Source organism: Esox lucius, chromosome 20 (genome assembly GCF_011004845.1).
Source record: "Esox lucius isolate fEsoLuc1 chromosome 20, fEsoLuc1.pri, whole genome shotgun sequence".
Taxonomy (NCBI): domain Eukaryota; kingdom Metazoa; phylum Chordata; class Actinopteri; order Esociformes; family Esocidae; genus Esox; species Esox lucius.
The window spans coordinates 15,924,995-15,951,688 of NC_047588.1; the positions used below are offsets into that span (position 1 = coordinate 15,924,995).

At 43.2% G+C, this 26,694-nt stretch overlaps 1 protein-coding gene across 8 annotated transcripts in view; it reads right to left on the bottom strand.

Annotated features, from left to right (window-relative positions):
- cspg5a (chondroitin sulfate proteoglycan 5a) overlaps window positions 1–12,474 on the bottom strand; it is a 30,938-nt gene extending 18,464 nt beyond the window's left edge. For 2 of the 8 annotated variants that reach the window (XM_020041515.3, XM_010885319.5), the window contains exons 1-2: window positions 11,791–12,468; window positions 1,163–2,147 (exon numbers count right to left, since the gene is read on the bottom strand). In XM_020041515.3, the coding sequence (XP_019897074.1) occupies window positions 1,163–2,147; window positions 11,791–11,887 (1,082 nt within the window). In that variant the 5' untranslated portion in view covers window positions 11,888–12,468. Of the gene's footprint in view, window positions 1–1,162; window positions 2,148–11,790 lie in introns of all 8 variants that reach the window. The other 6 variants (XM_010885320.5, XM_010885321.5, XM_010885324.4 and 3 more) reach the window with 6 other exon arrangements.
- Between the last annotated feature and the right edge of the window lie 14,220 nt (window positions 12,475–26,694).

Below are 26,694 nucleotides of genomic sequence, written 5' to 3' on the forward strand. Positions count from 1 at the left end.
GGGGGCCAGTAATGAGTCCAGATACAAATCTCCATGAAAGCCTGTGGATTGGTCTGAAAACAGCTGTTGGAGGAACTTGAAGAATTGGATCAGTTTTGACAAAAAGAGTGGGCCAAACTGCCTGTACAGAGGGACAGGAAGCTCCTCTTTGGCTGTAGAAAGCGGTTGATTCCAGTTATTTTGGCTAAAGGATACACTATATAAATATTAAGCCTAGGTAGTAAATTTTGTGTCATGTATTAGGTTCTGATTAAAAAACAAGTTGTGTAATATTAACTGAAAAAGAAAGCATTATGGAGAACAAATAATTGGGTCATTTTCTACTTATTTTTGGAGACAGTTATTTGAGAAAATGCAAGGGTGCCAATACTTTTGGCCAGAACAATAATTGAAGTCAGTGGCTGTTTGGTGAGAGATGTCTGCATTGAAAATTAATGCACAAAGTCAAGTTTTGAATATAAGGCTGACTAAATTACAGACTTTACCACTTTAAACAACAATAAAGGTATCTAACTTTGATAGGCTGCGTTTTGACTATGAAAGAGAGACAGAAAACTATTCATGGTAATGCAGATAGAAGCCAAAAAAATTAGGGTGAAGTTTAGAGATCCCAGTGTGCATGTATGCATGTGCATGTTTATTTCTGTGTGTGTGTGTTTGTAACTGTGCTCATGTGCGTCCCTTGACTACCGTATTACAAGCAAATTATTGAAATTCAACTGGCAAAACAAGATACGTTTTCTTATGAACATTCCCTGTAAAGCATCCAAGAACAAATGTGTTGTTTTATGTTGTGTAGTATGCAGAGCTGAGACTGCTTCATTTGCAAGGCCACTTTTCACATGAACATCGTGTTTTCTATTACTGGAAGACTCTCTATCTCCCTCTCTCTCCCTCCCTTTCCATCTAACTCAAAGCTGTTGCCTGTCCCTCCATTATTCATTCAATAGGCTCAAATGTTGTCAACACACTGCAGAGGGTGAAGACTTCTGGTTATTCTAATGTGGACAGAGAGGAATCTCTGATTGGACGGTGGTTTGTGTTGTTCATCTCTGACTTGTTGAATTAGAATAATTCAGTCCGGACACTTGATACCCCGGTGGTGTTATGACATGCAGTTGTGATGACTATGTGTACCAGAATGTGTGGGGTCACAGCTCACCTGCAGAAGACACCCATGCCTTCCAATAGATAACACTGGCCTCCATTGAAGCAGTAGCTGGGCAGTGTGTCGCAAGGGGAGCGGCATGTTCCATTCTGCTTCACATAACCCAGTCGGCAGCCGCCTGCCCCGTCGGAGCCATCCACGGGCAACGCAGGAGGGGCGGGCGCAGGGCCGTCCGGAGCAACCGCAGCGCCCCCACCGCGCAACCTCTCGTCAGGGGTGAAGGAGCCGGAGCCTGGGGGGGCCCTGGGCCTGGAGCGGGACGGAGGCCCTGCAGTTAGCCTCAAGTCGTCTTCTCCGTCGACCGTGTCCGTAGTGGTGCTGTAGGAGTACTCGTCAGGGGTGGGTGACGCACCGTCCTCGTACGGTGTGAGGTAGTCATAGCTTTCCGGCATGGCCCAGGAAGTGGGGTCGCTGCCCTGAAGCTCATGGGCCAATGAGGAGGGGGAGGGTGGAGCCAAGTCCAGTCCGCGGCCGTGAGAGGCGGAGTCGAAGAAGTCCACGGTGAGGATGTCAGGGTGGGAGGGGTTGGCAGCGGCAGGGGGAGGAGCGGTGATGGTGACCCGACTGGCCACATCCTCTTGTAAGCTATGGTCCAGGTCAAAGACGCTGTCACTGGCATTGAGCCACGGTGGATCAATGCGGTCTTCTTCATCCTCCTCTTCTGTTCCGCGGGGGTTGCTAGGCAGCAGGAGCTCTGTCTCGGCCGAGTCAGGGCTGATCCTGGGTGGGGTGGTCGCCGCCGCCTCTTCCTCAGCTGGCCCCACCCTTTCTTCCAGCATGCCACTGCCCTGCTCCTCTCCAGCACGGGGCATACGGCCAGCCCTCTGGGTCACGGTGACGACCGGGCTTACTGAGCCTCTGACCTCGGTCACCTCAACAGAGGCGTCATTTCCTCTGGCAGCCTCCTCAACCTCACTGGGCAGGGATGTCACGTTGGCTGCTGTGTCCAACTCAGTGACATTGGACCCTGCAGTTTTCCCTGAGGAAATACAAGGAAACAATGTTTTCACAGGTCAAGCCTCTCAGCTGTCAGTGTGTACACTTTCTTTAACCTTTAAAACTAAACGTAATTCATATCACAAAAAACAAACACAAGAACTAGATCTAAAGAGGTCAATTCACACTAGGGTTAGTCAAATCAATTAAATGTTTTTCATAAAGCCCCTTTTACATCAGCAGTCACAAAGTACTTACACCGATATATAATCCAGAAACTCCTAAGAGCAAGAAACAACAAGAAAGTAATGGCTAGAAAGTAATGCATATAAAGTAATGGTTAGTAGTAAACAGCCTAGTAGGGTCAGAACCTAGGAAGAAACCTGTTGAGACGGACTCTGAGGGGTGGCTAGTCCTCTCTTCTGGCTTTGCCAGGTGAACAAGGTCAGTATAGTAAACAAACACCAAGCAAATAAACTATCAGATGACCAGGGACTTTCTTGTATTTAGGCTTCAGCCCAGAATCCACACAAGCAGTGGGATTCGTCAACTGCTTGACTGACTCAATGAAACAAATTAAACCAAGACAGGCTGGTATACTTATCCACCGATCAATTCCTTCAGCCAAGTGTGGCCCCTGATTCCCCTCTTAAAGCAGCTTGGACGAGCCCAATGGATTTAGTTTAATAATTTACTAATGTACTTGAACGGCAAGGAGCTGGGATTAGGGATTAGGTTTTAGGGTCCCGGGGGATCCCTCTGGGGGGGGGGGGGGGGGGGGTGGAATGATCTGGAAGGGGGACAGTCAGACATTGTCTTTACCCTCACTGTCTGACAGGATGCAATACTGAGAGACACAGTGAGAAACTTCACTTTAGCCAAACATGACAGAATTTAAAATAGAGTAATGTATTTTTCTATCAGGGAAATAATTTTTTTCACACATTTAATAAACCATCTTCTCAACAATATGACAATGTCATCTGTGACGTGATGTCTGGGTTTTTAAGTGCGGTCCAAAAAACACATTTACTCCCACACAGCAATATCGCATATAAAGTTAATATAAAAAATTTTTCATTAAAAGCTGTTCAAGAGAACACATTGCTTTAAATTTTTTACAAAGTTTCAACAAAAACAATTGCTGTTTTATTAGCATTATTTGCACGAAATACACAGTTTGCGCTGCATTTACAGAGCAGATAAAGGTAGATGGTAGTTTATGGTAGAAACCAGGTGGTGTCCTGGGTTTCTGCCCTAGTCACAGAACAGGCTGTTGAAATTAAGGAGTATTGTAGGTAAATCCATGCATTGAAATCACTCTTTTCTGCTATTCACACTGATTTTAAAGACATCATCTAACAATCTCAGTACTGCTGCTTCTGCCAAATGTATTACAGGCCACCATGCATACGCACATATTCAGGGAGTAGTCCAAATGAATAGTCTCTCAGCAAACAAACACCCACACACACACACACACACACCCTGCACCTACAGTATACTAACTCACACATCATTTAGTGATAGTTTATTGAGCAAAGCGGTCAGTTACCTAAGCTGAATCAGGATTTTCTTTTTCTATACCATCTACTGTATATCAGTATCATTCAAAAGAGTATAATAGACTAAACACGTGGTGATGCACACCGGTCATTTCCAATGGTACTTATTCATGTTTGGATTTCATGGCAGTTAGATTTGTTAGGGTTATGTTAGGAAAGTAGGAGTGTTACTGTGTAGCCCATCATCTCTTTCTTATTAAAGAGAAACTACATTTTTTTCTCCCAATTTTCCTAATGAGCAATAAAACATTATGGACTGACCTAGTTGCACATACGCTGAGTGGTGAACACATTCTCTGTTCAACAACCGCACATGAGCTCACAGGTGTCTTGGCATCAACTCGTTCAGGTTGACATGTTTTCTCTCTTGGTAATATAGTCATTATAAAAGCAATATAATGGAATGAACTTGCTGTCTAAAACTAGAATATTTCAACAATATGAAATAATGATCTTCAAAGCTTTTTTATTTAACCATGTACACGCACACAAACAAGGTCTCTCTCCTCTAGGAGGGGACAGCAGTGGTGTCCTCAATTAAAGTTGTATCCTTGTTGTGGCGAGCCTCGTTAGTGTAATTGGATTAACAAGGAGCCTTTTGATGGGCCGCTGATTTTGCTGGGCACCATTAACCAGGACCTGATAGAGACCCAGTGTGAACAGTAGCCTCAGCGTTCGCATCGGTACACAGCTAGATCCTCATTACCTGACCAGGGCACAAGTAGAGGCTTTTGATTCAATCATTAAAACGGACGTTCCTTAAAGAGTTACTTATACAGACTAATGCTCACATGTAAGGAAAATAGACCAGCTAAAAAGTGTGGCTGTTTTTGAAGTCGAAAAGGAACACATGGAGACACTTATGCCATTCTTGGAGCTTTGAGTTGAAGTTTCCATTGAAACACATCAGAAACAAATAACAACCTCAATATCTGTAAACCATGGGAAGACACTGATTTGATTTTAGTTGTCAGAGAAGACTATTAATACCAGTCTAAATATGTTACAGTGTACTTGAGTTTGTGACTGTTTTGACTGAGTTCCAGTAAGCTACGTTTGAAGGGATCTGAGAAAACATGTTATGCATTTTGTCCCGAAGGGTTTTTTGGGTTCTAATAATTAAGTAAAACAAATGGTACGTAATTCAGGGCCTAGCTGGAGGCTGCTATGGAAAACATTTGTGTGTACTGCGGATTGATATCACGGGAAGATTTGCATGAGGGGTAAGTTACTTAGCTGACTAAGCATTGATTGGGACCAGCCCCCTGACACACAGACAGCAGAGCGTGCTAACCAGTCTGTGGTTTGTGGGACACCCAATAGATTGGTCATTAGATCCACAGGCCCAGCAGGGTGGCAGCCTGGCATCGGGCCACTCAGAACTGGGATTGCCTGGGCAATGCCAGGATAGGGTCAATTTGGAACAGATCACTGGTGTCCAGCATTGATTGTCCCCCGGGCCCAGACGGATTAGGCTCACAGGACCAACGGAGGACCCCCGGCGCAGGGCTGTCGGAGAGGAGTGTGTGGGCCCCTGGGAGGGCAGCGGGCGGGGGGATAAAGAGGTCTTTGTGCTCCTTATTCAGCGGGGACGGTCAGACAGTGTTACGTAAGGAACCCCCTCGCCCTGTTGTTAGGGGTTCGGGGTGTATGGGGGGGGGGTTATTTGGGGGAGATTCCAGCCCCTGGGTTTCAGGGTGTGGGTGGTGGTAATGAGAGGTGTTTGGCGTTGCCAGGAGCGATGGTAACAGGGTTGGAGGGGGCTAGTTGCTAGGCCTTTTGTTTACTGGTTATTTGGGATGCATTGCGTGCCTCCAAATGAAGCAGGGAATTGTGACTGGCTGTGACAGACGGTAAAGAGGATGGTGATTGGTTGTGACAGACTGTAGATCCCGGACAGTGTCTGCTGACCCAGACAGGGGCCTTAAGTGAAGGGTCAAAGGTCAGGGCGGTCAAAGCAGGGAGACCCTGTACCGTTGGTGGTGGCTGCAAACACTAAAATGTATCAAATAATGTAATAAGTATCTGGGAATAAGAGGGATGTAAAGAGAACATGGATGAGAGGAAAATGGATAGGTCAAGAGCAGTTAGGCAATAGGAAAGTGAGTATAGAGGTCCCAAGAATGAGACAGCAAGAGAAAGAGTAAAAGGGAAAGAGATGAAAAGATAAGTGAAAGACAGATGGAAAAAGAAAGAGAGAAAAAGGAAGAGAAATAAAGAACTGGATTCAGAAAAAGAGAGTGCAAGCAGGTGGTGTAGTGGAGATCTGAGGAGGTGGCATGGCAGTGGAGCATGACAGAAATGGTTATAAAATGCCTGTCTGACATAATGTGTGACAGAGATGGTTATGACATGTCTGTCTGACATTATGTTCGAGAGGAATGGTTATAGCATGTCTGTCTGACATTGTGTGGTGGGACAGGTGGTTATATCATGTCTGTCTGACATTGTGTATGAGAGAGGTGGTTATAGCATGTCTATTTGAAATTGTGTGTGAGGGAGATTGTTACAGCATGTCTGTCTGACATTGTATATGAGAGAGGTGGTTATAGCATGTCTGTCTGACATTGTATATGAGAGGTGGTTATAGCATGTCTGTCTGACATTGTGCGCGAGTGTTTCAGATTTTTGAATACTTGCCATTGATTTTGCACTCAGCTCTTTCAAGCAATCCTAAAGAGCAGACCTTCATATGTACAGGCACATATGGGCACATATACATGCACCCGCCCACACATGTACACATAAATACCCCCACGCTATATGGTTATGAATAATGCAGGAACCGTTTTATCTTTCTCCGTACTACTCATTCATATTTTTCCAAGTGGAGATGCACTGGTTCTACATTCAGCCTTAATTGAATACCCCTGCATTGATTTCCACCTACTTCCCTGCATCACTCTCTCCTCTTTCTTTCTCCCTTCCTTCCTCTTTTACATAAATCCTTTCATTTCTGGGCTCAACAGGTGGCAGGCTGGAGGAGGGATGTGTTGCCATGGTAACAGTAATGCCCTCACTGTGCCGAGAGAGCGGGTTGATGCAGCGTTGCTAACGTAAAAGATCCGCATCATGCACCAGGACACACACACACTCACACAGAAACACACACTCGTGCGCGACACGTCTGCACTCACACAACAAGGACACTAAAACTCACACAACAAGGACACTAACGTTGAAATGTTGGGACTCCATTGGTCGCATGAAGGGTTTTTGTGGGGAATAATGTGTGGTTTGCGGTTTTTGTGTGCCTTGTTGCATGTCTGTGGGTTTGTGTTAACAGAATGTTGATTGGGGAGCTGTAACATTCAAAGGGACTATACTTTAAGTGATTGGCCTAATTAAAAATGAAGGACTGGAGAGGATTCGATGAACTCTTTCAAAGGCATCCAGGGATCACCTAGACCATATTAATCCAGCTATCAGTAAGCTTATGATCCCCCTTTCTCTTCTTTACTTAGTTCTGTTTTTATTGGGCTGGTTCAGCAGAATGTGATGTGTGGTGAATTTCTTCGACAGGGGGAGGTAAGGAAATTAATGCTAATATGACAGGGCTCAACTAAAGTAGCAGTGTCTGTGATGTAACTGACTTACACTCAAAAAGCAAGGTTAACTTAGACCAGTGTTTCTCAACCCTGCTCCTGGACGCCCCCCTGCCCTGCATGTTTTAGATCTCTCCATGCCCTAACATACCTGAGGTAGATCATGAGGGACTTAATAAGGAGCTGATCATTTGAATCAGGTGTGACAGAGCAGGGAGAGATCTAAAACATGCAGGGTAGGTGGGTGCCCAGGAGCAGGGTTGAGAAACACTGACTTAGACACAAGACGTGCCCTGATACTAGGAGTCGAATAGACAAGAACTCAGGGGCATAGAAGCTATGTTGATTCCTGGTTCCTACTTGTTTCAAATGTCCGGATATTGTCCTGATCGTTTTTTGTTTACACTCATAAACTCTGATTTCAATGAGAATACATATTTAACCATCTACACCTGTGTAAAAATGTGGGTATTATCATAATGTGGCCAAGATCAGGACAAAGGCTGAGTTTAAACCAGGTATTTAAAGAGCAGTGAACAACATGCAAAAGGTATCAACTTGCATAAAGTTGGCAGAGGTGCTGATTAACAGAGAATAATATGTTGTATAAAAAGAAAGTATTTAAGCACCAAGTGGTTTATAGGGCAAAATACTGACTAGAACATGCAAGCTTTTCCATTTTTGTCAGTTAGTGAAGGCCCTTAAACAGAGCAACTGGCAGCGAAGAGTGTATACATTTTCACACCAGCAAGGCTATCAGCCAATGCTCCCCCAGGCACACATGGACTAACAAATACCGGAACATTGGGTGCAGGTGAACAACAATCAACCAGCTTTGTGCAGTTACCTAATTACAATGCACAGGTGTTCTTTCTGAAGCCAGTGTCTCCTTGTCAGCAGTTACCTAGCATTTTCAGAGCCTGCCGTTTTTACGTGTGTTGTCCTCTGGCATTTTAAAGCATGTTTTTAGCCTAAACCGAAACCTGTCTCTAATTCAATTCCACTTTTTCTATATTTTCAAATGCTTTCCAATTCTTTATGAACCATAGGAAACAGAGAAGAATAGAGAGTGGCATGCAGAAGCACCACTGAAACATCTGGCTTCTGAGGCAGTAGGATGGTACATTTTTTGGGAATTTTCCCAAATGACTCACAGCTGGTGAATGCCTGCTGAAACGGGTTAACTGGCAAATTATCAGATATACATAAATCAATGTAAAACAATGAACTACTACAGAAAGACATACCTAATTCTGTACTAAAGAGGATTTGAAACACCCAAATAGTGTTTATAAGCTTTAGAGAGAGGAAACAACATCAAAAGAGGACACAGTTAATTATGCACTAAGCTGAACTCAACACAATGCAATAGTGCTTTCTCTCAGTCCTTCTATTCCCTGGCAAGGTGTTAATTAAGTAATGTTACAACGCACCATATTCTGTACATTTTAAAACGTCTCAGGATGATTTGTCTAAATACTCCCAATTAATTACGGTTTCATGTTCATTGTCTTGGTGAAATGACAGTTTCCAATAGTTTTTTTGTGTTTCTAAGCACTCTATTTTAACATTGCAAGTGTAGTACAGTGACAATGACCCGCACTGTCCCCACATTGTCCCCGCACAGTCATCCGCACAGTCATCCGCACAGTCCCCGCACAGTCCCCCCACAGTCACTCGCACAGTCCCCCCACAGTGCCCCCAAAGTCACCCGCACAGTCCCCCCAGAGTCCCCCCACAGTCATCCGCACAGTCCCCGCACAGTCCCCCCACATTCACTCGCACAGTCCCCCCACAGTCCCCCCACATTCACTCGCACAGTCCCACCCACAGTCCCCCCACAGTCACTTGCACAGTCCCCACACAGTCACCCGCACAGTCCCCCCACAGTCCCCCCAAAGTCATCCACACAGTCCCCCCACAGTCCTCCCACAGACCCCCACAGTCGCCTGAAGTCCCCCCCAGACCACCCACAATCCCCCCACAGACTCCTGCAGTCCCCCCACAGACCCCCGCAGTCCCCCCACAGTCACCCCACAGACACCTGCAGTCCCCCCACAGACCACCGCAGTCCCCCCACAGACCTCCGCAGTCTCCCCACAGACCGCTGCAGTCCCCCCAGAGACCCCCGCAGTCTCCCCACAGTCCACCCATAGACTCCACACAGACGCCCCCCACAGACTCCCACAGTCCCCCCTCAGTCACCCGCACAGTCCCCCCAAACTCACCCACACAGAACCCCCGCAGTCCCCCAACAGTCACCCACAGTCCCCCCACAGCCCCCCCACAGACCCCAACTGTCCCCCCACCCCCACAGTCCCCTCAAGTCCCCCCCACAGAGCCCCTGAAGCGACACCAAACCAACTGCTGGTGAAGTGGGAAGTGTCTGAAATGGGATGTGTCTGTGCTGAGCTTGTCTTCATTTCAGATGGAGACAGTGATTCCACTAAGCACGTCAGCTGAGCTAATCTAATGATTTCTGCTTTCCATCGGTTTTGTGTCCAAACTAGCAATAAAGTGTAAATAAAGTGACCTGTGTAATGGGAAGGGTGTGACTGCACCCAGTGGCAAGTATGTTTTATTAGAACAATGGAGGAAGGATGCAGAAAGGCTGTATTGGTAAGTGGCATCTAACCTTGTTCATTTACATTTCACTTTTCTGAGAGCAGTTATCACATTATCCACAATATACTGAGCACCATGAGAGACATTAGGAAAGAGAGAGGGAGGGAGACAGTGTGAGAAAGAGAGAGTAGCTCTATTTCTCTAATTGATTTTAAAGGCCTATTAGACCAAATCATGGTTATGATGTTCAGCATGTTTTTTCCTAAACTGCTATAAAAGGCTGGGGGATTTGGCTTGAAGATTAACACTGCTCATCAAAGATAATCTGTCAGCGGCAGATGTGTGTCAGCAGGCCAGAGGAGAGCGGGAGGACGGAGAGATGGAGAGGCAGCTATGCCAACCTTCCCTGAGTCCATCACCGTTCCCGGACATAAATCTGTGTCTGAGCCTTGACCATCATTACCCCCGCCATCACCCATCCTAACCCGCTAACGCAGCCATCATCCCTTTTTGCCATCACCCATCCTAACCCGCTAACGCAGCCATCATTCCTTTTTGCCATCACCCATCCTAACCCGCTAACGCAGCCATCATTCCTTTTTGCCATCACCCATCCTAACCCGCTAACGCAGCCATCATCCCTTTTTGCCATCACCCATCCTAACCCGCTAACGCAGCCATCATCCTGAGTGGAAGAGGGGAGGGGCATCGACGACATGCTCAACATCCCCCTTAACCACCTCTTAAATACCGAAGGCTGAAAATGGCGTCCAAGAAGAGATGCCCAGACATGTCATTAACTGTCATGGTTTCTTTATGTGGCCACCACAGTTTTCACAGTTGAACGAGCAGGTGGTGCCAATTGGAAAAGACATGGGGGATGAGGGAGGGGTCCATACAATTGCATTTTAAATTATTGGCATGTTTGACTGTTTAATTGTTATTCCACCAGTTCAATCAGGGCATTTTGAAATTGTTTCAGCACTCTGATCAAATTGGTAACGTCCTCACTGCCCTGTTGCTGGGCGGCAATGGGCATAAACAGATCCTCTTCTTGCCGGTTGGACAATAGCGCACCAACCCCAGCCGATAACGCGTCAAAGAGATTCAAGTCTCCAGAGCAGTTATTTTTTTTTTACCAACATATGGATGTCTAAATATAGCCTAACATTCCATCTTGCAGACTTCACTGCCAGTAGGTAAGGTACCAATTCAGGCATCCATTCACACTACTATTCGACATTATCCAAGCAGGTGACCAAGTATTAAATCTAACAGTAACTTCGAACGAGTCGGGGCTTTGGACTGAAATGGATCAAGTAGATTATGTTTATCCCTGTGATCGCTTGATTTTAACCTTGGGATATTCACTACCATAGCCATTGACTTTAGTAAATTGGAAGGTGTGCCGTGATTCCTCACAAAACAATGAAGATAAAGGGAATTATTTCATTTTTATTTTCATGTCCTCTATGCTGTGCCGCGCTCTATCAGAATGTCCGTTTGGTGTACAGATCGGTTGATGAATAACGCAACAGGGACCCCGACCGTAATCCTGCCTTTGTGTCGCCTGGGCTCCATCATTGCCATAGTGACAGCAGCAGCCTCGAGGGAGCGAGTTTAGTGCATCGGCTTGTCACTATTACCCCATAACACCGCTACAGAGTGGGTCATGACTGGAAGCAAAATTGTACCACCCTGCTCTCCAAAAAAAGGATTGCACCCAATGGGATGTTTTCGTAATTAACCATTACTATAACATCCCATTCACAATGTAATCTCAGACACCAAATCACACGAAACAAAAATGTTGGTTTGCGTCCTGGTCAGGCACAGCGTGTAGGCTAGTGCGGTGCCCATACCACCTGAGAAAGAGTGCATAACCAGTGTGCTCTAGACTACACCCGAACCGAACCGAACACTGTACTGTTTTTTCACTGGTACTGTGGTGATCACACAAATCTTGAAGAAAACCGATGCTTTCTTGCAAATAAAAAGAACGATTTCTTACCATGTACAAAGAGTGGAATCAAGTGTATAACCATAATGCTTGACAGCATCAGTAGCCTCCAGCATCCTGTGCAAAACCTCGCCTCCTTTCCGTTCATGCTTGCCTGTGAAAATGCCCAGCAAATCTCAATTCCAATTCAAAGTGTAGTGTTCAAAATAGAAATAATCCGAATAGTAAATATTTGGATTTGATTTGTTCCCCCTATCCTCGTTATACTCCCTCCTCTCTGCGATTCTCCATATTAATTTCGTCTTGAGTGGTGTGCTCGTATTTACTTCACCCACTTCTTCAACAGTTCAATCGTTCAAGGTCCCGTCGCCACCGAATATCGGCCAGACGGAGACCTCGCACAGCCACTGACCGATTTTCCGTATTGGAGCCGAGTTGAGCGCAATCAGACGCTGCGGCTCCGTTAGTTTTGTATTAGAGCGATGGCACTTCAACATAGGACGGCTGTGGAACGCTACGCGGAATGTGATGCGATCGGCACCGTTCTCATCATCTGGGAAAGGAAAAGGATTGTTACGGCCGACCTACTCCCGTCTCTCCTACTCCTCCCCCTACTCCTACTCTCCCAAGGCTTTCTTTTCTTTCAATAATTTGCGATTCAACTGAGACTACTGGGTCTGGCAAGTGCACACACACTCAGCTCGATGCTCCCGAGGCATTTTAAAACCATTTATCAAGTGAGACGGTTGTGTTAATAGGCAAAAAACTCACGGTGTGCGGGTGTGTGTGTGTGTGTGTGTGTGTGTGTCTGGGTTTGCGCGGATTTGCATGCGTCTGTGCGTACGTGTGCACATTTCCCGCCCTCAATCGTTGAAACATTTCCCTGCAGAGATTGATGGCTTCATCGCAATGTTTGAATAAATCAGTCATGGGATTTAAGTAGCCTACTGGCAATAAATGTAGACTTAATTTAGCGTTTTATGCTGTAGAAAAAAAATGTTTTCAATAATAATATTTTTAATGAAATGGAGAAACAAACAATGGGAGAGGGGAAGGGTGGGGGCGTGAGAGACTCCTCGCTGCAGTGATGAATGCGCGAGGGCGTGGGTAGCCTATACCAACGGTGGGGGTCGTATGCATTCTTCCACACAAGACCATTGAGGAAGAGAGGAAGACGCCTCGGCAACAGGCTTTGATTGTGTGTGTACGTGTATGTATGTATGTATGTGTGTGTGTGTGTGTGTGTGTGTGTGTGTGTGTGTGTGTGTGTGTGTGTGTGTGTATGTGTATGTGTATGTATGTGTGTGTTTGTGTGTGTGTGTGTGTGTGTGTGTGTGTGGGTGTTAGTGCATGAGGACGATTTCTGAAAAAATGGTTTTGGAAAATACAAAATTTGTTAAATGAATTATGAAATGTAGGTCAAGTAGAAATGCACTGTGTGCTGAATGAATAATTGAGTGGGCGATTTCAAATTAGACAATTACAAAATGTCACCCACCTGCATGCAGGTTTTGCATAAATGAAGGACACAACTCACACTCACACATCAACAAAGATCCTGACCTGAGAATGATGGCTTTTCGTTAAGGACTCAGGCGAGTGCCTAAGTACTTGAGCATGTCTGCTACCCCCAAATAAACCTCTGAAGGGTAAGCAGACAGACAGCACCTTCAGCTCTGATGAAGGACTGGTGGACATTTATCATCCCCTCTATGGACTTTGAGACCATTCCCCATGAATTTACAATGCAGTTTACAGAGTCTGTGTGAAGGTAGGTTGAAAATGTCCTTTAGGTCTGATGTAGATATCATTATTTGGCATGGAGTCCATTGAGTTACAGCAACTCTGCTTTCACTACACCCCACCCACACTACAACCATCCTGGATGTCTGTCCAAGTCCTGAGAACAGAGGGGTCAACCCAATTCAGCCCTGGGATCTGCATTGGGTCTTCAACAAGGTCAAGGTTTTAATTTGTGTTCATATCCATTACAAACTGTGTCTGTCTGGAGCTCAAACAACCATTTGATTATGAGGGAATTGTCTCCACTTCACCAGGACATGTTTATTATCTGTGGAAAAATTAGAAAACGAATGTACACATAGAATATCTTCTTGTAATTTGCATTCATATCCCTTAAAAACTGTGCCAGTCTGGAGCTGAATCAACCATTTGGTTATGTGAGAGTCAAGTTAATGGGTTAAAGGCATGAGTTAAATTGGAGATAAAATCCAGCACGTGGTCACAATGGGAACTAGCTGAGCTCCGGTACTTCCAATGACCAGCAGTTAAAATGTTAGATACAACAGCCCCTGTTTTGTCTTGAATTTACAGTCATGTCCTCCGATCTATGGTCACTGACGGCATTCAAGTTCGGAGACCTTGAGGCGTTGGTCAATTCACCCTAGACACTGCTCTGAAATACAAGCGCTGTAGTTAGAGCACCAATGGGCTCTGTTTTTATGAATTTCCAAACAACTCATAACGCACTTCTGATCTGTGAGTGTGAGATAAGAGGTTGCTGCAGAAGCACTAAAATAGACTGACAGAAAAATTAGCAGGAAAAAAGAATACATCAATTAAAAAGAACAAATAGCATTCTCACGTTATCATGTTGGTTAGTACAGTTTAGTTATATGGATTATATGGAACGTTTTACTTAAATGTTCAATAAAATACATTTAAGTATATTGCTATTTATCTACGCAGCCATTCTAAGAAATGTGGTGTTCTACATCTAAACTGAAGTTAGTAAACTAAAGAAGCAAATAATACTCTCTTCTAGGTAGCTGGGCTAACATTGGCTAACTTTCTGTGGAATGTGATGTGTAGTTAACTATCTGACATTAGTTTTAGTGAAATGAGGGTGGTTGGATAAGGTTGGATTTTTTTAACTCCACAGTCAAAATGGGAATAAATAAGCCAGAAACAGAGTGTAAGAGGAAGTTGACTGACTATTTCCAGAGGTAAAACAGACTAGATAACGCCAACAATATTTTACATGTTTATTATTATCTACACTCACCTAAAGGATTATTAGGAACACCTGTTCAATTTCTCATTAATGGAATTATCTAATCAACCAATCACATGGCAGTTGCTTCAATGCATTTAGGGGTGTGGTCCTGGTCAAGACAATCTCCTGAACTCCAAACTGAATGTCTGAATGGGAAAGAAAGGTGATTTAAGCAATTTCTAGGGTTTACAAAGAATGGTGTGAACAGGGAAAAACATCCAATATGCGACAGTCCTGTGGGCGAAAATGCCTTGTTGATGCTAGAGGTCAGAGGAGAATGGGCCAACTGATTCAAGCTGATAGAAGAGCAACTTTGACTGAAATAACCACTCGTTACAACCGAGGTATGCAGCAAAGCATTTGTGAAGCCACAACACGCACAACCTTGAGGCGGATGGGCTACAACAGCAGAACACCCCATCGGGTACCACCCATCTCCACTACAAATAGGAAAAAGAGGCTACAATTTGCACAAGCTCACCAAAAGGCGTAAACAGAATGAGAACATGGATCCATCATGCCTTGTTACCACTGTGCAGGCTGGTGGTGGTGGTGTAATGGTGTGGGGGATGTTTTCTTGGCACACTTTAGGCCCCTTAGTGCCAACTGGGCATCGTTTAAATGCCACGGCCTACCTGAGCATTGTTTCTGACCATGTCCATCCCTTTATGACCACCATGGACCCATCCTCTGATGGCTACTTCCAGCAGGATAATGCACCATGTCACAAAGCTCGAATAATTTCAAATTGGTTTCTTGAACATGACAATGAGTTCAATGTACTGAAATGGCCCCCACAGTCACCAGATCTCAACCCAATAGAGCATCTTTGGGATGTGGTGGAACGGGAGCTTCGTGCCCTGGAAGTGCATCCCACAAATCTCCATTAACTGCAAGATGCGATCCTATCAATATGGGCCAACTGAAGGCGAAAGGGGGTCAAACACAGTATTAGTATGGTGTTCCTAATAATCCTTTAGGTGAGTATATAATGCTAGCTACATAAATAACTTACAGTATATCTGGGCGGATTACTGTATAAAATATGACATTTAAAACTGACAGAATATCTGGTAAATTTGCTTTTTATTTATAATTGCATAGTTATCCTACAAATGTCATGGGCAAAATGACAAACGCACAGTTGAGTTCCCTCAACTGTCAAAATATAGGGCTCCCCCACATCCAAAATCCCAATTTAACCACTGGTTACAGGGGATTCCCCCTATGCCCAACCCCCTAAACCACTACACCCTAGATCTGTCTTTGAGCATCATGTACCCATTTTTGGATTAATGCCTCGTACTACAGCTATCATGTAAAGCCAAGGCTGTTGATATGACAGCCTTCCCAATCGGTTTAATTTTTAACATGGGCCGTCAACGAGGCTGAGATTAGACAATAATCCTATCCCCAAAAATAAAATGACCCTGGCTTCTCACTCTAGGAGATCTATTCATATCTGGACACTGTGACACATTCATGAGTGTTGAAAACAGACACACATTTGCTTGTGTATATTTGTGAGGACCAGAAACATGAAAATGCTGTGGGTAATAAATTGGCACATTTTACATTCCTTGTAGGACGTCTGGTCCCCACATATATAGTAAATCCAGGATTGCACACACAATAGGCTCTGTACCAGAACAATATTACTGGAAGGTGGGGGGGGTGAAATTGGAGAGAGGTTACCATTTCTTTTAAATTGGATTCAAGAGACATAGCGGTACCAAGGCCCGGTAGACAAAGTATCAGACTGACATAGAGGGGCACATTGTGACATGGCACGAAACACTTCTGAATCAAATTCTCAAATAATCAAATAAGAAATGCTAGTACCATCAACAGTTTCCAATAGGTAGACTACATTTAATTTACAATCAGGAAAAGCAATGGAAAAATCCAATAGCTACAGCAGGACTCAACAACCTCTTTTAGTAATGATAATAATTACATTGATGCCTGTGTTTGTCCTGCGTCACACCTGTACAAGGTGTATCATACTCATGTATGAATAGCACATTTTTGCAATCCCACTGTTCCTGAGGCTTTCTCAAAAAGTGAGGCCCTGGAGCCATTAAGGTTAACTACCTTGCACAATAGCTGACTTACTGATCCAGTGCTTTTACCCGCTAAACTACCTTCTACCCTAAGATGGAGTGCAAATATAATCTACAATTTCTCTTGCAAATAATGCCAATCTGCTGTACATTTATAACTTTATAACTTTGATGTATTCCAAATGGACGTTTATTATTTCTGTGATAATGTGCCCCAGACAGACACAGATATATTTTGGGAAAGGAAGCTAATGCAATCAAGTATTTTATGACTGTGATGAGGATATTCCCTTACAAATCAGTGATTATGGTGGGAGAGAGGGCTATAAAAGATTGTCGTTTTTAATGGACATAAAAATGGGTCTTAAATTAACTGAGAAACTTTGAAGTTCTACAGCTCATTACAGACTTAAAAAAGAGGGTTCCAGAAGGGCTTTTTGGCTGTCCCCATATGAGAACTCTTTTTAAAGCCTTCTGGAAGAAGTTTTTTTGTTCCAAGTAAACCCTTTTCAATATGTTACCAAAAAGGGTTAATCTACTAGATCAGATAAACAACCCTTTTAGGTTAATGGTGGTGAGTTACGTTGAGAAAATCAGTAATACTATTCAGATACTCCCCAATCACCACATTATTTAACATTTGCACACTGGCTAGGTCATTTTAGAACATTATTTTATTGTGCAAATAATTAGTTGTGTCAAATAACAAAATAACAACACAAAACGGACTGTGTCAAGTTGTAAATAACACAAACACACCTTGAATTATGTTTTTGCAATGCTTGTATTGAATAAAATACATGATTGTTTGGAGACTGATAAGACATTCAAGCAATACAGTGGATTTTGGGTGACAGTTTTTATATTCAAGAGTTGAGGTTTTATCTGGAACTCTGTTCCTACACACCCTACTATATGTTAAATAATAACAGGGTGGCATTTACTATTAGCAAAGCAAAGAGTGAAGGGGAAAAACATTGTGTTGAAACATTGCAACAGCAGCTGGCTAATAGTTTGATGACTGTAAAATAAAACAAGTAAAATGTCTCCGTAAAGTATATCAGATATAAGTATAACAGACGCTAAAAAAAACAAGTATAACAGTTGCTCAAATCCAGAGTGCATTAGATTAGTGCGAGCATACAGGTGGCAGTACGTTCTTAGGAGTCATAGGTACAGGGAAAAGTCAGTCAGGGTGTGTAGGCAGGCTGTGCTCACAAGGTGAGTAAACAAGACCAGGACCATGAAGCTTCAAATGGAAGTGAGGTCAGTGTATACTAAAGATAATCAACTAAACCAGTGTCTCCCAACCCTTTTCAGTTACTGTACCCCCAAAATGTTTTTGCACTGCTTTCAGTACCCCTGAAGTACCCCCTCATGTTAATTTCACTAGTAAGTCTATGGTGTCATGAGTGTTTTCAAGTACCCCCTGTGGAGAGGCCAAGTACCCCCAGGGGTCTTAGTATCCCTGGTTGGGAACCACTGAACTAAACTGTAGTCAATCTGGTATTGGCCCTATCTGCCTGGTGGTTTGAGAGAGGGTCAGAAAGAGGATGTTCTGCTATGCTGGTTAGGCTTATTAAACTAGTGAATAAGCTTCCAGTATTCAAGCCATTTTCTCAAAGAGGGTCTAAAAAGTTATTGCTTCACATCGGGAGGGTAGGATAAAAAGTATCTAGTACATTTGTATTTCCTTCATTACAACTGTTCTTAAGTCATTTTTGGGAGGAGATAAATGGTATATTGTATTTTTGTTATTTAACCCTTTGGCGCGTACGATCACACCAGTGTGATCAATCTTGAGTGGTCCCTGGAGCGTACGATCACACCGGTGTGATTAGAACGTCATGTTTAGAACGCACCATTAGCATACCTAGCTACAAGTAACGTAACAATGGCTGGTAAAACCGCGCTATTATTTACTCACATTTAGCTCAAACAGTGTTTATAACTTTATTTCCTGATTGTAATTGTTTCAAGACCATACTATGATATTAACCAGGTAGAAAGCATTCAAATCGGGACAAGAAGTGTTAGTTACGTACCAACAGACAGCCAACACTAATGCACAAAAACGAATTATATTAGCGACTACTACCGATCAAAACCATTGCAAAAACTTTCTAGAAGTTACGTTCCCCGTTGTATGCATTTTATATAGTTTATTCATTTTCACTGCATTGAATAACTGGTCACGATTTGTTAGCTAGCGGGCAGCTGATGTTTGCTAGCGGTTAGCTGACGTTTTCTAGCTAGCTACAGTAATAAATCAACCAACTTTTGTAGCTCTTAGAATTCGAGTCAACGAGAGAAGCTTGCAATGCAATGCATGTAGTGTTCCTTACCTAGCAAGGTGACTGTTCAAAGGCTGGCATGAGTTCAAATGCTGCAGAGTACCGAAGTCACGTGCAAAAAAACTCACGCTGGGGGGTCGGTAAGGAATATTTGAAACTCACGCGTGAAAAGGTTAAGCAATACGGCGTGAAGTAAGTTAACATAATGCATACTTTTTTAACCTATTTTCTGGAAGAGGGGGGAGAACAGTAATATAATAATTGGACAAAGGCTGGTGTGAGGATCTCTGACTGTCAGGTCCTGGCTGGGGTGCCTCTAGGCATCTCTATGAGCCAGGGGGCCACAGGCAGGGCCTGACCATGGGGATGCCTCTAGGCATGTCCACCCTATCATTTTCTGTTCTCCCCAAGCAGAGGCAGCTGCACCATGTTGTCTCTGATTGGAGACCCTATTTAAGTTGCTCCTGTTCCTTAGTTTGTTGGTTATTGTTTATGATAGTCATGCCATAGTTTGTGGTGTACCTCTCCTTTGGTTGTTTTTGTTGCTGGAGAGAACATAAAAAAAGGAATGATTCCCTTCCACTGCTCTATGCCTTGTGTCCTACCCGCCCCGCATTGTGACACTGACCAATCATTTGCAAACTGAAGTGAAACCTACGATAGTTAGAAAATGAATCATGTGAAATGCCAGAAACAATCACAAACCCCAAACAAGACAAATGTATGCAATCCTTCCATACACATTCAAATTGAAAAGTATAAATGTACCTTAAGGCATAACACATTGTGAAGTTTCTGGACACAAATAAAGCACAAACCCCAGAGATTCCATTGAACTGGTGTTATGAAATGGGTACCAAAGCAATTAGAACAGCAGTTAGTTTATGTTATTTCTGTGGTACATGGCCCCATACACCATAGATTTCAGCCAATTGGCAATGAGGACCTGAACCATATGGTTAATAATAGACAATAAATAGTGACTTTGGGTGTAATCCATAGGTAGGCTATAATTATGAAGGCTTGTTTTCATACCTAAAATATCATTTATATCCACAGTGGGGATTCTTGTCTGAGTATATTATACATGTATTCAAATGCGTAGTTTGTTTTGAAACAGCGCCATTTGTACAGTCAAATTCAATCAGTCAAATATATTTAATGAAGCCTTTTTACAGCAGACGTTGTCACCAAGTACATAATAAAGATACCCAGTCGAAAACCCAAAAAGAGAAAGTGACAAAAATACATTGATGCACAGTGGCTAAGAAAATCTGTCTGGATTTTCTTAGCCACCGTGATCAACCGTTTTTTCTGAAGTTACAGATTTTTTTCAGTAATGTTTTCAACTTTTATTTTCCATTATGATAAGGAAATCACATAACTTATTTCTGTTGTCGTGCATGGTGCAAAAACATTACATAACTACCAAAATGCATCTATTGCTTGATTGTGAGACAACTTTTGGCCCAGTGCCATGTGGTGGCCTGTCCTGAAATTATTTGGAAAAAAACTACTCCCACAACACCTCAATAGGGTTGATATCTGGTGACTGTGCTGGCTACTCCATTATAGACAGGATACCAGCCGATTGCTTCTTCCCTAAATAGTTCTTGCATGGTTATAGCTGTGTTTTGGGTCAGTGTCCTGTTGTGGGAGGAAATTCTTCAATCAAGCACCATCGACAAGGTATGGCCTGATGTTGCAAAATGGAATGATAGCCTTCCTTCTTCAAGATCCCTTTAACCCTGTAACAAATCTTCCACTACAACACCACCAATGCACCCCCAGACCATCACAGTGCCTCCACCATGGTTAACAGATGGCGTCAACCACTCCTCCAGCATCTTTTCATTTGGTCTGCATCTCACGAATGTCCTTCTTTGTGATCCGAACGCCTTAAACTTAGATTTGTCTGTCCATAACACTTTTTTTTACAATCTTCCTCTGTCTAGAGTCTTTTTTAAAATCTTTTTATTGGTCAGTCTGAGATTCAGCTTTTTCTTTGCAACGCTGCCTAGAAGGCCAGGATCCTGGAGTCACCTCTTCACTGTTGACATTGAGACTGGTGTTTTTGTGGGTACTATTTAATGGATCTGCCAGTTGAGGGCCTGTGAGGCCTCTGTTTTTCAGTTTCAGAAGAAAGTTCATTGTTTCAGGCCAATTTGAGCCTGTAATTGAACCCACAAACACTGATCCTGAAAATCCTTGATGAACTTACCTAAAGAAGGCCAGTTTTGTTGCTTTTTTAATCACCACAGGAGTTTTCAGCTGTGCTAACATAATTGCAAAAGGGTTTTCTAATTATCAATTAGCCTTTTAAAGCGATACATTTGGATTAGCAAACACAACATGCCATTGGAACACGTTGTGTTTGATGGTTGCTGATAATGGGCCTCTGTGCGCCTATGTAGATATTTCATAAAAAAATGTGCCATTTCCAGTTACAATAGTCATTTACAACATTAACAATGTCTACACTGTATTTTTGATCAATTTGATCTTAGTTTAAAGGACAAAAAAAATTGCTTTTCTTTTGAAAAATAGGATATTGCTAAATAACCCCTTAACTTTTGAATGGTGGTGTATATTTACTGTGCAAGTGTATATATACACAGTATATATACTCACCTACAAGTTCTATCTGTAAGTTTTGTAAAATCAATACTTAATTTGAGAGTGATCTGAGGTTGACAGTATCAGAAAAAATGCATTTTGAATATATCCATGAAGATAGTTTACCCTATTTATAGTGCAGTTATTTTTGTGCTTGCATGTAATAAGTACAGCCAGGGCATAATAAGACTTTTCATTGCTCATTTCTAAATGAGCAATGAAAGCAAATAGGGGAGGGCAGAAAATGTACAAGTATTAGGTATATGTTGTGCTCAAAAGTTTGTGCTCAAACATTTGTATACCATTGGAGAATTGGTAATATACAGCTCCAGAAAAAAATTAAGAGACCACTGTATCTTTTTCTTTCCTTTCCAAAAAAGTCAAAAAGGAAGGTTTTGAGTGAGGAACAGAAGGGTTAAAATTAAGAGAACACTGCAAATTGAACACTTCTCTTCCTCACTTAAAATGTTCCTTTTACATTTCTTTGGAGAGTGCCAGAAGCTGTGAGAACCTACACCTGTTTAAAAGTCTACATGCCCTTAGTTCTTAATACAGTGTCCCATTTAGCATCAATGACAGCATGTAGTCTTTTTTAATAGTTGTCTATGAGGCCCTGAAATTGGTGTAGCTTGCCATTTGTCTTGGCAAAATGCCTCCAGGTCAGGCAAAGTCTTTGGTCGTCTTGCATGAACCAGATGTTTGAGATCTCCCCAGAGTGGCTCGATGATATTAAGGTCAGGAGACTGTGATGGCCACTACACCTTTTTCTGTTGTAACCACTGGAGGGTCAACTTGGCCTTGGACTTATGGTCATTGTCATGCTGGAAAGTCCAAGAGCGTCCCATGCGCAGCTTTTGTGTAGAAGAATGCAAATGGTCTGCCAGTGTTTTCTGATAACATGCTGCATTCATCTTGCCATACATTTTCACATGATTCCCCGTGCCTTTACAGCTCACACACCTCCAAATCATCAGTGAGCGACCACCATGCTTCACAGTGGGGATGGTATTCTGTTCACTATAGGCCTTGTTGACCCCTCTCCAAATACAGCACTTATGGTTGTGACCAAGATACTCTATTTTTGTCTCGTCATGCCAAATTGCAGTTTGCCAGAAGCTGTGAGGCGTGTCAAAGTGTTGTTGGGCATATTGAAACCAGGCTTTTTTGTGGCATTGGAGCAGTAGAGGCTTCTTTCTGGCAATTCGACCATGCAGCTCATTTTTGTTCGTCATATTGTGCTCCTTGAAACAACCACACCATCTTTTTCCAGAGTAGCCTGTATTTCTCCTGAGGTTACCTCTGAGTTTTTCTTTGTATCCTGAATTCTTACGGCAGTTTTGGCTGAAATCTTTCTTGGTCTACCTGACCTTGGCTTGGTATCAAGAAACCCCCGAATTTTCCACTTCGTAATAAGTGATTGAACAGTACTGACTAGTACTGACTGACATGTTGGTTTCTATAAGCAACCGCTTACAATGGATGCAGTAAAGGCTTGGCAAAGCATCTCAATGGATGACACTAGGGTCTAAACCAGAGGCTTCCAACGTTTATCCTCCACAAACACATCTGATTTAACTTGTTAGCTAATCATCAGGTCCTCTGTTAGTTTAATTGGTCTGGAGCTGAAACGAAAACCTGTGCTGTTGGGTGTACTTGTGGGATGGGAGTTGGGAATCACTGGCCTAGGTCACACATGCAGCGTAGGCTGACTGGGCATGGCCAACATCAAAGAGGCTAGCAAGGTACCGCTTCATATCGGCAGTCATGGACAGCCTTGCCGGTCAGAGAAGGTGCCGTTTGTCATTTTTATCAGTGCACATCATAACCTTTGCATTGTTTGAATCAAGTTTCCATTTCAGTCACTTAGCAGACAGTAGTGCCTTACAGGACCAATTAGGGTCAACTGTCCTGCTCAAAGACAGAACGATTTTTCACCTTGCCGGCTCAAGTACATGGTCAACCGAGCATTAAGTTACTGTCCAGATGCTCTAACCACTAGGCAATCCATTCATTTGAATGTACATTTGATTTGTGTATACAAACAAAGCATTTGACATGGGTGTGTGAGGGGGTTTGCACTCTGGTGATGTGCCATGACATCTTTAACAAGGGAAGGAGAACAACCTCACAGGTTCTTGTTCTCTTGCAATCTCATGGATTAGCATGCAGAGTAGCATGGATCCTACCAAGGTGGTGCATACATGCAGTACGTACCAGTGTCAGAAAATGCACAGACACATATTTTATTGTAGAGATCCATGTTCCAACTGTATTTTGTTACTCATGCCATTTAGAACCCATACTGCTAGTACATGGTACTCTTCCTCCTCTCTTTCTCTCCTCACTGCTCCCTGCAAGTCTTTCTCTCCATCGCCGTCTGAGCCCTGCTGTTATTCCTGGTGTTGTGTTGGGTTTTGGAGAAGCTGATGTGTTGCTAACCAGAGCATAACTAAACTGTTTGTGCACCCCCTTTTTAAATAACGTACTATCCCCAAAGCCGAATCCCAAACATAGAATGTTCCGCTGGCCATCAATCATCAAAACCAAACAAGGCCCCTCCCCCATGCATACACTCCACCCTCATCTGCTTCAGTCTCTACCTCTCCCGTGTCTCTCTCTGAGTGCACCCCGCGCCACCGCTTTCCTCGTTCATCTCTCTCCCTCTTGTTCTTTCTCTTTTCCTTTTTTGCTCTCAGAGCATTTGTGTCACTATATACATAGCTAACCACCCACACATTCATAGGCTCCCAAAACGTAAGATGGGATTCTGCAATACTGTTCTAACACACAGATGGAAAAACAAGCATGCATGCCCACATGCACACACACAAACACACACCTCTTTCATTCCAAAATTTTAATTGTTAAACCAGGTCATACAAGAAAACACTCCGTTCTTTTTCTACGATAATCATTCCAACATTTCCTGGACCGGTTTTCCAGTTGTCCTCAAATATACCAGTTTCAAAATAAAATGCATCTTGGCACATGTCAATATTTGAAGGCCTCTCGTACAGTGCCTTCAGTAGGTATTGGGACAGTGAAATTGAACTTTATATTTTTCTGGTGACAGTCTGTACTTTTCCTTCATACTAAACTTTTAATCATATTTACATATGCCTTGAGTGTACAACGAAAATAGCAATTTGGAATTTACCGCCCCAGTACTTAAGCAGGGGACTGTATACCAGCACCAGTTACCCAACCATTTAAGAAACATTGGCTCAAATGAGACTAGTGGAGGTTTAGCTTAAAAAACAACATTTAAAACTCTACATGAGAAATGGGCACACAGGCCACGTTTTCATGGTGTAACTCTGTAAAGACAAGGTCAATGATTTAAGAGGAAAAGTCATGAGTGACTGTCACTGACAGCTACGTGGGTCTTTTGAACCTTCGATTCAACTACAGGCCTACCACATAAGTGGCTGGCATCATTATTGTGCCAGTGCCATGCTGATCTCTTAGGGTCTATGGAGAGAGGACAATAAGAGGTAAGTGACACACACACACACACACACAAGCATGCTTGGTCCAATTCCTTTGAGGCTACAATCAGGCTGAATTTGTTTCTTGTTGCAGATACAGAGAACAATCCAAGCCCCTGTCTGTGGCCTACTGTCGAGCCAATGAGTTTTTCTTCTGCATCATTTGGGGATAGACAGTGACACAAAGGGTATGTAGGTAATGAGGTAGGTGGAGCGAAACAGAATGTTTTTTTTATTCACTGCCCACAATGCATTGAGCTCTGGGAACACAGGTAATGTCACGTGTGTGTGTGCGGGCCTGAAAATGTGATTGACAGACGGATAGACAGAGAGATGGAAAAATGTGTGGATACATGAATGGATAGACACATTAGACAGACAGACACACAGAGAGATGGACAAATGTATGGATACATGAATGGATAGACACATTAGACAGACAGACACACAGAGAGATGGACAAATGTATGGATACATGAATGGATAGACACATTAGACAGACAGACAGACAGACAGACAGAATGCACTAGGGAGTACTGAACCTCTTGCCAAAAGTACTTTCATAGTCTATGATAATTAGCCCCATTCAAAGCTACAGCTCAGTAATGGTTTTCACTCACTGACAGTAAATCAGAACAACAGAACAGAACAGGACAGGAGCAACTTCAACTTGGCAGTCAGTCTAATATTATTTGATGTATGGGAAATATCCCCGCACAGATAGTAAAACAAATGAACCATTGTAGGGGACATTTTGCCAACCCCTGAAAGGGAGAAATACTTTTAAGTTTACGGATTAGGTTGTTTACATTTGAGTGAATTAGGAAACACTGCAATTTCAGAGCAACTTCAAATTAGAAGTTGAAAACCCAGCTGCATTGCTGAATGGGAACTAAATGGACATACTAGGTGTCATTGTCGAAGTTGAAGGTCAGTTAATAGGGAGAAGAAAATATTGCAACTGTACTACAAAGATAGCAAAATACAGTAAACACAGAATAATTGACAGTGTTGGCGTTACTGCGCCTGAACGTGGTCAGATACCTGCAATAACTTGATTAATTTGATTTCAGGAGAATGTGAGGTGGGTGGAGGGAGAAAGCAGAAGAGGTTTGTTTATGTTGCTCCTTCCACCATTACTCCTTTGGCAGTGTGAACCAGTGGCCTACTTCAGCATCGTCCATCTTTAATGAGCTCCTTCTCGCTCACATGCCCTTCAGCACTTACGGTATGAGACAGCAACCTGTCAGACAGGAGCACCGCACGCACACACACACCCGCACACAGCACTTGTCTGACGGCAAAAGCTCATGTGCAGGCTCTAGCACAAAATGGCTGCCGTGCACCTCCTACTGATGCTGGTTGCTATGTATTGGTAGTTGATGCAGTTAACTAAAAAGAATGAAGCGCCTGATGTGTGGTGAAAGCCTTATGAACATTATTGCACTATGACAGCTTTTCCTGACATTTACCTGTGT